At 39.6% G+C, this 12,131-nt stretch overlaps 1 protein-coding gene across 15 annotated transcripts in view; it reads left to right on the top strand.

Moving 5' to 3' along the window:
* LOC135163523 (uncharacterized protein) overlaps positions 1–12,131 on the top strand; it is a 46,171-nt gene that overhangs the window by 16,159 nt on the left and 17,881 nt on the right. The window contains exons 1-2 of one of the 15 annotated variants that reach the window (XM_064123017.1): positions 6,662–7,342; positions 9,835–10,059. The exons of 9 other annotated variants lie outside the window; for them this stretch is intronic. In XM_064123017.1, coding sequence (XP_063979087.1) covers positions 9,985–10,059 — 75 coding nt within the window. In that variant the 5' untranslated portion in view covers positions 6,662–7,342; positions 9,835–9,984. Of the gene's footprint in view, positions 1–6,661; positions 7,627–9,652; positions 10,060–12,131 lie in introns of those variants that run through there. 5 more of the 15 variants (XM_064123014.1, XM_064123013.1, XM_064123012.1 and 2 more) reach the window with 5 other exon arrangements.

The following is a 12,131-nucleotide window of genomic DNA, read 5'->3' as shown; positions in this document are numbered from 1 at the left end:
TGCTCGCCTTTATATTTTGCACTGCGCCATAAAACGAGTGATTCTCTCGGCACCTGATGCAGCCCCGGTCTATCGTATCGTCCAATATTTTTCCATCGAGAACCATCAAGAAGATGAACTGATATAATTTATCACAACATTCGAATGTCGGAAAAATTCAATCTTCCAGATATACGAGCATAAGCGATTCTCCTTATCGTACCGAGTGGTGGATAACATTCATCGAAACCTGGAATCATTCAGATGTCAATTGAACTAAAATCATCCTTGTCTCCTAATTATCCTTGAAATTATCCTACACGCCCATCCGTGTTATCCAGTGTTGTGCCTTTAAGCACCGGAAAGAAGATCAACTGACATAATTTATCATAACTCTCGAATCTCAGAAAAATCCAATTTTCCAGATATACGAGCGTAAGCGATTCTCACTTTTTGTTCTATCAACCGGCGTCCAATGTTACCTCCACTTTTTTTTTTTCGAAAGCTCCCCCTGAGCTTTCTCACTTTTCCTCAGCGGGAAACCCTTTCACGGTCGGTCGTCGTTTGCCAGGATGCTCTACATCCTATATTCTCACTCTCCAGCTTTCACCACCATCCTCGTTGTCAAAAGAAAATATACAGACAAGGGAGTATACGACTCAGTGGAACGTAGGAAAAAAAAAAAAAGTATGAAGAACATCTCCAATAGGTGGCATCTCCACTATCCTTCCTTCTGCGCGACCAGCCGCACCAGAGAGTGCTTCGATAAGCAGTCAATATATATCTCAGTCTTCACCCCAACCCCCCAACTCCATAGACTAACTCTCTTACTCTCCTCTCTCCCGTCGTCTTAGCTTCACTCCCCGTTTTCTTCGTCCACTACTTCATCCTTTGTGCCCTGGACGTGCATCGAAAATACGCTGAGGCTTGCACCACTCAGAATTCCATTTCACTTTGCTTCGACTAAAATACGTCGTCTACCTTTTCTATTTGTCTTTTTATTTATAGCGTCAATCCGGGGACTTTCAGAAATATGATGTACATGTCATCCACAGGTCTGTCGATTTTCATGCACAAAGATATTTGCGGTTGAAAGCACATCCATAAATTCTAGGAGAATATCTAGATCTGATTTGAAAGCGACAATCGTATTGGCTCGGATTCGTCAAGTTCAGCTGAATGTAACAGACCTGGAGTTCATTGATTCAATAAATAATGCAATAAGATAGGGAGTTTCAATTGAATAGGAGGTGTAGGGGAGCTGTACCTCTCAGAGGATAATACCGTTGATCCACATTACTCAGGATTGACTGAGAGATTGATTTTTTCTTCTCGATTTATCATGCTAACATTTAATAACAAGTAATGTCGACAGACATATTCAATTGTATTTCCTTCTGGAAATTATTTCACGATTCCATTCGCTTTAGAATTTCCAGGATTTACATTTTTTGCCACACGACCTACCAGTCAATTAAAAACTAATATTTTTATTACGTGAGGGAGTTTAACAAGTGAGAGAAGATTATGGGTTTCCATAGATACCTATAATCTTCCCTCCTTATTGTTAGAGAGATTTGAAACTGTTGCTTAACGATACCTCCCCAAGAATTTTCCTCTTAAACCAGCAGAAACTAACAATGAAACCCACGAGAACAATTTGTCATGAGAGAGGTAGGAACAAGGGTTTACAGTCGCACTTTGCACAGGTAACCGGCTAGGTCTACATGTGTATACATTTGCAAACGGGTAGAAAACTTTTCCCATTATTATTAACGCTTCTACACTTCTCCCCTTTTCCACCCGTATTTTGACGAAAACTCCGTTGGCGCTTTATCCCCGGGTTTTCCACAGGAGTGGGCTCCTGGTGGCTATGAATGCCCTTCCAACTGCCTGCTTGGAGGGGAAAAAGTCGCTTTCCCTTCCAAGATTCCGGGGGAATCCCCTGGTGGTGAAACAGGAGTGATTGTAAATAACTGCTCAAGGCGGAGTTTTGCTAAGCTTCGAAGTGAAAATCCCCACTACTCTCGTTGATTACCAACTTTCAGGAAAATTTTAAACGGAGTGTGTTTATTGCACGTCAACAAATGAGATTTTTCATTGTACTTTTTTAATGAATAGACTTTCCACTCGCAATATCTGGTCTCATTGGAATAAATAGACTTGGATATGCAGAGGGTATGGGAGAGAGCTCTTCGTGTCTTTTCATTTTCCTTTTCATCCAGAAATATCAAAGAAATGTTCAACTTCCTTTGGATACATTACACCATCCAATCTCGCTGATTGTCGTCTCTATTTTTTTTTTCATTCAGCTCGTTGTCGTTTGGAGGAGCAAATCATAATTCCCCCACAAGTCGTTCGACCGAGTGTTACAAAAGGCTGATGTTTGATGGGCGCAGATGATGGCAGTGGTAGGAGATAGGAGGGCTTTTGCTCCGGTTTTCTCTCTATTGGTGGATTCGGTGGAAGTGATAAGAGTCCATGGTCAGATGAAAAAGAAAGAGGAAGTCAGTGAGCACAGACTCTGCAAACTATTCCCCTCAATCGTACCATCTTCTCGGTGCTTTCCTTCACACCTTTTTTTCTCTCCCTTCACTCCCTTCGCATCACACCCTCCCCTACGATTTCAAGATTAAATTAAAACGACCCCGAAAATATTCTCCGCAGTATCAGCTGTCAGTTTCAATTTCCAACCTGATCCCTATCGGTGGAATTTGTTTTTCCATGAGATTCGAATTGATTTTCCTTTCACCCTTGGGAATTGTATGGAAAATTCGAACGGATGGTACACTGAGAAATGTCAGTTTTTAATAAAAGGACATTCTACTTCGTGTCCATTTCTCTACTTAATTCATAAATTCATAAATAATTCGGGAATATGTTCATCTAAACTGTTCTCGTTCCCTCGATTTCTCTCCGAAATTCCATCAAAACCGTCTTTGAATAAAAAAAATTCCGCTATATCACTGAAGCATATTTTAAAAAAACATCTACCATCCGATAAACCCCTCGAAGCAATTTTTTTACCAGAAAATTTCTTGAATGAAATTGAGAGCATCAAATGTATCAAGAAAATTTCACTTCATCCAGGAACAATGGATCAAAGTGGATGGCGTGCCTGTAGTTGAGAGCAGGTATTGTTAGACTTGATAAATGAACTAAAATGCTCAAACCGCCCGCAGGCTCGTGCTCAGTAGACCTGATGCCGTACAACAATACTTCCAACTGGCGATATATTTTCCACCCCAAGCAGCTTTGTCTTATTTTATTCTCTGGCTCTAACCGAGTAAGAAAACAACACAAATAAGTCCCTTCGTTCGTAGAAACTTAATTTTGTTGAAAACAAATCCCATGCACAATCTGAGAAAAAAAAAAGCCACGAGAAATGTAAAAGGGAATGAGAATGAAAGAAGTGGAAAACAGATTCAAATATATATCCGTTTGGTGTTCCTAGAGCTCGTTACTTTGATGAGTGGTGCACGAGGCAAAGTACTGGGGGCTCTTAAGGCAAGTGCCCGGAAGTACTTGCGCTGGTGTCCAAGCTCGTTAATTTCAAGTGACTGTTTCCAGGGGCATGTCTATTTATAAAATCTTAGCTCAATGAAAGCATCTGTCATTATTCTCTCATTAAGATCATCGGAGAAAATTCCAAGTGAACAATCGATTATGAGGGTAATGGAGGTTATCCCTCATGTACTGGAGTCTGTCAGCTGAGCTACTCTCCTCAAGGGGTGAGATTCACCATGAGAATGAGTAAAATCTTTCTCGAGGGTCTCAACTGGTAATTGTCCTCAAGCAGTGACAATGCGACAAGCCTCACTCACTCATTTCACATCACGTCACTGATTATGACAGTGATGAATGCTCCGAAGTTGGGTCACCGAGGATTTATCACTTTCCGATGAAGATGAAGACCTCGGTAAAATGAGAGGCGTCTCTCAGGTGAGAAAAAAAATTGCTGAGGAGTAATGAAAGACTTCGCGAAGTAGGTCGTCAACAGCTGTTGAATACGACCCAGTTGGGGTGAATATCATAAAAAAGACAGCCTCCAGCATCATGGAGATGTCACCCGAATGTATGTGATGCATCACCGATAGAAAAAAAAAATCCCTAATCACCCAAAAATACTCCCAAATGTTATGGAACTGAGAACTTCGTACCTTAACTTAAACCTTCAACAGCACTAAAATTTTTCACACCCAATGAACTATAATTGTTCCCAGTTCTGGTACCAAAACTGTTCCAGACAATTTCTCTTGATGTGCAGTGAAAAAAATTATGTTTTCAATATTTCTTTTTTCATCTATCTGTGTGTTAATATCCCGAGAATTTGGGGAAACATTCAGTTCGATACATTATTCCGATACCTCTGGGCGTATCACATGTACAATCCCTGAGTGAAAGCCTCGCAGCATCTGGCATTTGCGGCATATTGGCTCATTGCACAGCGTACACTGTGCAGTGGCTGCTCTCTCGTGTCGAGGATCAAGCACATAAGCGCACTAGTTACAGCGTCAGCCATGCAGGTAACGTTCCATGCAAAAGCCTGATGTATGATGGCCCTCTTGAATTAATGGGGCACGTTGCTATTCTCGAAAATGTTTTGAACACTGGGGAAAAATGCAAGGGGGAGTGACTCCCTGTCATCTGAATTTATATGTGGAATAAAACGATGGTGGATTGTGTCTGCCAGTGCAGTGGGTGATAATTTACGAGTATTTGACGGGAATTCGACATTTACCAGACAAAATACGGCTGCGATTGAAAATATATCGATTGAAGTCCCTGATGAATGAATATTAAATGAATCCCTCGCTGATGAAGTTCGCTGTGAGTGGGGGACGTTCGCTAAAAATTGTTAAAATACAACATTGCATTCACTATTCATGGAAAGGGTGTATTATTAATTTAATAAATCTCTGGCTTTCTGTTTATACACTTGGCAGAAAATTTTACTGCAATATCGTACGCTCAGGATGTAGCTAGCAGTCTGCCTCGAGCGCAATATGGGGTTGCTCTCAGTTCTGATGTAACCAACCAAACCTGTAGGTTAATCAGCCAGTAGAATTAATTAAGCCCGTTATAGAGGCGTTGGGTATCCACGGTGGCTTGCTGAAGAGCACGTGCTCCATACGATCACTAGCTGTTCAGTATTTATGACCGTTGCGCCACTGTTTGGCGTGTCAATAAACGTGGTTTAACGTTTTCACAAGGGAAAGGCCAACGTTTTTTTTTTTTTTTTTCAATTCATTCTGAAGTTTTCGGTTGATTGCTCTTTCAAATGTCCTACGCTGCACAGAAGTTTAATCAAACCAGTTGTTTTGGGAATTTCGACGGAATTTTGGATTGTGTCAATGTCGAAATGAAACTATGAGTAAAAGTTTATTAAACTGCGGGTAGTTGAAGATATTTAGACAGCTCAAACATTTCAAGTTTCTGGTACAGTCGGGGGAGACTCTTGTTTCCCCCAGTGCCCTCGAGCTGTTTCCTGGGATACGGCATATTGGACGCAGAGCAGTCACAAGTGTTGGCTAAATTCTCCATTATGAAGTTTCTGCAACACATAGCAGTACATGATGTACATAATGGAGATGATTATTTACATGCACTCGTTGAATAGCATTGGAGGGATTAAAAGAAATAATGGTGAATGATAATCGCTCTTCATTCGGAATGGTACAGCTTCGATTGTGGAAGTCGATAATGGGTTGTTGTCGCTTGTCAATTTTTAATTGTTCCATTACAGCAAATGTAATCGGATTGAATCTATGAACAGTTACTGGAGCAACAGGAAATAATGCTCCTGGGGAAAATCCATTTTGTGGCCGAAGAGTTGGAAAAAAATTTAGTATTTCAGAAACTTTATGAATAATTCAAATTTAATTGGCGTCGATGAATAAAACCTGTTAAGGCATATCCATCCGGGAATTCATGAAACTTCATCCCGATCTTATAAATAAAATAATTTACGAAGTGTGAAATGGTAAATTAAAATAATTGCTTATGAAGGCTGCCAGACATCGGAAGTATCATCGAGATGATTAGTCATTCCACGTGTAAGGGAGGATGCACCTCCTCAATGCGTCCAACTATTCCAACAACGTCTGTATAGTAATGCACTGCGTGACATTCATGACATGTGCGATAGTGTAGTGAAAGAATTACAGAAATCAATAGACAATCCAGGAATTCGCTGAGACTCTCCCATCAGAAAAGCTCAATATCTTCCTTTCACGGAACTGTCCATAAATTTCCATATATTTATGCTTCACTAGTTGGAGATAGACGGCAATGGACGATGGGTAAAATAGGATGTGTGCATTTTCCAGAGGATTGAAAAAAAAAATTGTGGAATTGAAAATTCATGGAAAATTGCTTATAACATATTAATCGATGAAACGCTGAAAACTGAATTGTCGTTGTACACTTCGTTAACTCGGTGACGAAATGAAATAATTTCCTTCTATGAAAAGTGCAATTCCTCTCCTGTTGAATGAACCTTGATTGATCTAAATTGATCAATTTGTATCCAAGGTATCAGCATTGAAAAAATTGTTAAGTGACTTCGCTTAGCTGCGCCCTCCCTGAGACGACAAATTGTTATGAAATTTTTCCATAAATTTTCTAATCACGTAATTTGTCTTGGGTAATAATTTACTCCAGAAAAAAAAAAATCTTTCATCACAGCGAAAGTTGCAACATCATTTTTTTTTCATTCCTCGTATTTTTACGGTACTGGATAATCGCGTAAAAAGGAGGAAAACGAGTGAAAATTTCCGAATTAAACACAAAATTATCCCACCTGAAAGCCTTTACAAAGGTCATAATCAGTATTCCACCCAGCAGAATTAATTATTCCATTCGCAAGTGGTTGAATCCAAAGCTTGATTGCTTTACATGCATAAAACTGACCCATCCCCAGTAGTTGACTACGCTCTATGCAGTCTCTTGCATTCTCCCTGACCAAACAAAAAACGATAAGTGCGTCGCTGCACAGAGAGAAGTACCAGTGGTAAGAGCGGCATGGGGCCGCGAGGGGTGAGTGGGGTGGAGTGGATATACACAGAGATAGAGAGCAAATGGTGAAAAGGAAAAGGTGGATGTACGTGTGCGCGCAACACTGGTAACGCGGGGGCGCGTATTTTCGTGTCTCGAGACATGCGCGCGCGTTACCGACGTCTAGAGTCAGAAGAAGCCCGCGCCGTGGACACGCGTTACCAATGACTCCAGTAATCGTGCCGCCGCAATCGGGTGCAGTCTGTCTATTTTCCCCGGTGGATGCATTGTAAACATACCGTACTGAGTGAAAAAAAAATAAATAAATAAAAAAAGAAAAATAAAACATTCGAAATTACAGAACTCTGTAAATAATCAGTTCTTCATTAAATTATTTTATCCGGTTAGAATGACACGGCAATCGATAGAACCATTAGAATGAAAATGGGAGGAATGAGAATGCCCGGGGAAAACAGTTAATTGGGACAAAAAATTTATTGACATCCGTAAATAACAAAAAAAAATTTCTCGGATATTAAAACTCTCAATCATAGTGAAATGTTTTTCAGTGACACTATTGATTGCGGTCGAGACACATAAAGTATCGTATGTTACTGGAGGTATTGAGTACACCCGAGTTATAATCGACAGGTGGGAATGACAGGGGCGGGAATGAGAGTGGAACGATGATCCACAACGGTCGATCAAAGCCAAGCGAAATTGCCTTTGCTGTCGACACGAACCCACGGGAATCCCTCCATCCTCGACTATCGGGCCCTTTTTCCCCCCAACTCGTTTTATTCAAAAACTCCTCTATTTTTTTTCCATGTCCTCTGCCCAGTGAATTTTCATCGTGAAAAGCTTTTGCGAGGCTTCATCGCTCTGTAACTGCGATGGCCAGGCATTTAAGAACAAAAGCTCGACGCGATAGTTCACATGTCCAGAGCCGTTGAGTAAATCTCGATTAATCCAATTCGTGTTTGACGTTGCGCATCGCTGCACATCTCATCATCGCTTTTTCACCCCCTTTACATTTATTTTTTATTCATTTTTTAGTCCAGTGCTTTTATTTTTATTTCTCCTCCACTCAACTTTGACTCAATTGGATTTTAAAATAGCCTTGGAGACACATTCTATAGCATGGCTCTCATTTTTGTATCTTCTTAGAGTCGTTACGCGGATGGAGGAGTCGCGCCATTCCCCTTTATCCTCATCAGACGACATCGTCGACGACATTCGCTCGAGCAGGAAATACATTTCTTTTTCGTCATTACACCGACACTCCAAAGACTCAGCATCCATTCGGGGAATAAAAATACTGTACACGGGACCACCGAAATAGTCTTCCTCTTAGCAATTTTCGGTGGAGGGGCGATTTTATCCTTTCGGTTTTGATATTTATTTGACGGGGAAAATTAAGATCATAAAGAGTTGTTATTCCATCAATTTTCGACACTTCTATTTAAGGAGAAAATTATCTTTTCCACGATTTTTGACTGATTTAATGTCAGACTAATATAAATAAAAATTTACATAAAAATAGGAAATGTTTTCGGGGCATTTATCAACCAACCGGAGATGAAATAATTACAAGGAGTAAATAAACAAACCGCATAGTCCATGTAAATGCATGTCAATTGCAGTAAATCCAGCTATTGAAATCAACTATTTATCTGTATGAAGATTACAATTCGCGTCAGGATAATTCCTCCTATATTTTCCACTACATGTCCTCCACACGATCTCCTACACTCTCGTTTGAACCACCCCCCCTGCCCACCCACTTCAGTTTGATTTTTTTTATCCTTCGCAACTTGTCACTTTGTTCTTCTTTATCCCACTATTCCATACTGTTACCTCCAAACGATATACTTTGCTCGATGGTTTGAACACAAGAAGTGGCCGGTGTCACTATACGAAAAGTTGGAAAGTCGTTGGTGTGTTTTTTTTTGTTTTATTTGAAACTAAAAAGAGGAGAATCGCAGCGTCTCAGGCGACATGTAATTTATACCCGAGCAGGTTAAAATAGTCGCCCTGTTAAAATGAAAGATATATCATCCGAGGAGGGCCATACGCTCGCCCTCCACCAACTATCTCTCCTCGTTTTCCCTCTCACATCCTATGTTTCGTATCCTCTGATTCTGACCTCTTCCCTTTCCTTCTTTTTCCGCATACGATCTCTCTTTTCTTTTGAATCGTTCGGCTTTTTTTTTGGCTTTGGTTCGATCTCACAGGGAAAGGTCTTTATTTATCGGCGAGGGACACGCGATCTCATCGTTTTCTCAGCCACTGGTATTATTTTTCAGGACAAATCCTGGCGAATTTCTCTCCTTTTCCCATTTCTCATACTAAGATTTTCTCACTGATAAATTATCATTTTTGTGGGGGTTCTTTTAGGGGACACGGAGGACGTATTGAGTATTCACAGAGAGAAATAAAATGGAAGAAGGCACAATCATTCTTGTTTTAAAATTGAAGAGATTGGAAATTTTGTTCAATGATAAATAGTATTATTTTTTCCATTGAACTCAAATTAAAAACAAAGATCGATTTGCCCATAAAAAGAATTATTTTTTAAAGAAAGGACAACGTTCCGCATTTTTTAATCTTAATGTCAATATTATAGGTCTGAAATATTTTTCCCTCTCTGTTCTGACGTTTATAAATTTATTTCTAGAAAAAAATGTGAAGTGGGTAGCCGTAATTTCCGATTGATCGTGTGATGGATAGTCGAAGGGTCGAATGTAGGTTACGCGTAAGGGTCTGAGAAATCGAGCGAGTGCCGACCCGAAAAAAAAAAAAAAAAACTAAGAGACCATTAACCCCCGTGTTCGTAAATCGACGCGCGAATCAATCCAGCAGGTTCACCCCAACTATTTACGACCCTTCGAGCCAGGCGAGGCATCTGGGTCGTCAACCTGCACTATCTGAGTTCGGCTGTGTTTGTTTATATTGTGACAGAGTTAAGTTTTCGGTATTAAAAGTGGGTCATACCCGAAGCATTAACAAATGGTGCAACCTGTACAAACCGAGAACAACAACTCCACCCTCGACATGGAGTCCCTCGAGGAGATGCTGCGCAAGGTAATTGCAAGGTTCAATTGCAGACAAATCAATGCAACTGTTCTATGACAATTATTGTAGCAGAGATTTGTATTTTACAATTTTCAAGTTCACGGAGTGTCGCTCTTGCGGAAATTACTAGAGACCTGTTCATAAAAAGATCAACTTTTTTTTATCACAAAATGCAGTTGGATATTCCCAGGATTATCATGACAATTGACGATAAAATTCAATTCATTGATCCTGGAATAGTAATAGAAAAACAATCCTTCCTATTATCTCCATCAATTGCTGAAACATTTTATTTGATAATGGAAACCTCATTATTACCTCGCCATTATCTCCCTTGAATCGATTCCGTTCATCTGTTGGTGAGTACATTCACCAATAAACGCACCACTGAATATCAACTGGGGATTCCAATACTCCGTCCGACAACAGTTGGTTGTATTCATAAATTTTCCCATTATATCGTGTATCCAGAGACGTTAAATGGCGCAAGTTGTACAGTAATACCATTGGACATTCGCCTCTCCAATTCTCGACGTCATCCATCGCGGATTGTACAACAAAGACGCCGGAGAGGGTGCGTCAAAGCGTTGATATGCATGAAATCCTCTTTACAATTTTCCGAACAAAACCACATTACCCACTGTACAGGCTCCATAGAAAATAAAATAGAAGGAAAAATTTTTAATGAATACAAAAGAGGGAAAAAATTGAAAAAAATTACTTGGTGTTGGTACAGACAGTATTTTTCCACCTATTAGTGGCTCGACGAGCGTTGAATTTACATTACGCATGCAAGGTGATCGAGGTGGAAAGACGAGAGTAAAAAAATAAATAAATAAACGTAAACTGCAAGTCAAAATTAAAAGGCCTAGTGAGTAGGAGGCACCGGCACTCTGACTCTTCAACTAGTGCTTCCTGTATAATGTATTCTGACAACACGCTGAATGAGCTACTTAACGTTTACTCAACGTTACTTAGGTAATCCGGGGGTATTAAACCGAAAATATACGAAAATTGTCATGAATGAATAATTTCGTTTCTCGGAGAGAAGTGCAGTAATTAATTGGACGATAATTGGGTGTCTAGTTCATTAATTTTAGTCTCCCTGGAAAGGGGGAGGGGGGATGCAATTTATAATTGGTAAAGTGGTGAAATGTAACTGATCAAAAATAGTGGTGGATAGTTTTCGCTGAAGTTTTCGATTTAACAGAATATTTTTGTTAACTTCCGGTGGCCTTTATATTTTAAGACGTTTTCTCAATAAAATTCGAATATTTTTATGAGAAATTAACGAGAATCGTTACTTCGCTTCACTTACCATACGGAAATTAATGAAAATCATGAAATTTGGAGTAATACACGAGTCACCCCATTCTCGTCAAACAAATCATAATTTCTCTATCATCATGAAATAATTAAAAATCATATTACGATTTTTTCCCAAAATAATTTCAAATAAAAAAGACTGAAACAATATGAACACTTGTCTTTTCTTCACGTGTTGAAAACTAGGAAACAAATTTATTAATTTAACTCAACCCACGCTCATCCCAAACGACCACAATACTGTCGTTCACGGAAGTAGTATTTTCCTGCTGAATGCCATAGGTTTTTTTTATAAATGAAAGCGGTGGAGTTTAACGACCTTGTGAAAGGGCCCGAGGGCGAAGTGACCCCAAATACTCTAAAAAAAATCTCTCATATAATTAATAATTCAATGACATATCAATATGGAAGCAAATGGGGAATTGCTCTTGCAACATATAACTCCGTTATCGTTTCCCCCAAATTAGCAATCCCCCTCTGAATGGCTATTATCGAGGTCATTATTTTTCCTCTCCCACCCATACAAAAAAAAAATTCCGTATTCAAAATTTTCACAACGAAAATAGTTTTATCTTGTTTCACAAGACGTTGTAAGTGTTCATATTGTCCTATCCTCAGACATAATCACATTATGTACCACAAAATGGAAATTGATTGACTAAAATCTACTATTTGCCTCGAGAATGGCTTCCTCCTTCTCCCGGCAAATTGAATGATTCCATCAGCCCACATCGCTTGAGATACCCCCGAAAAGG

Source organism: Diachasmimorpha longicaudata, chromosome 6, assembly GCF_034640455.1.
Source record: "Diachasmimorpha longicaudata isolate KC_UGA_2023 chromosome 6, iyDiaLong2, whole genome shotgun sequence".
Lineage (NCBI taxonomy): Eukaryota > Metazoa > Arthropoda > Insecta > Hymenoptera > Braconidae > Diachasmimorpha > Diachasmimorpha longicaudata.
This window is presented reverse-complemented; position numbering and strand designations above follow the sequence as displayed.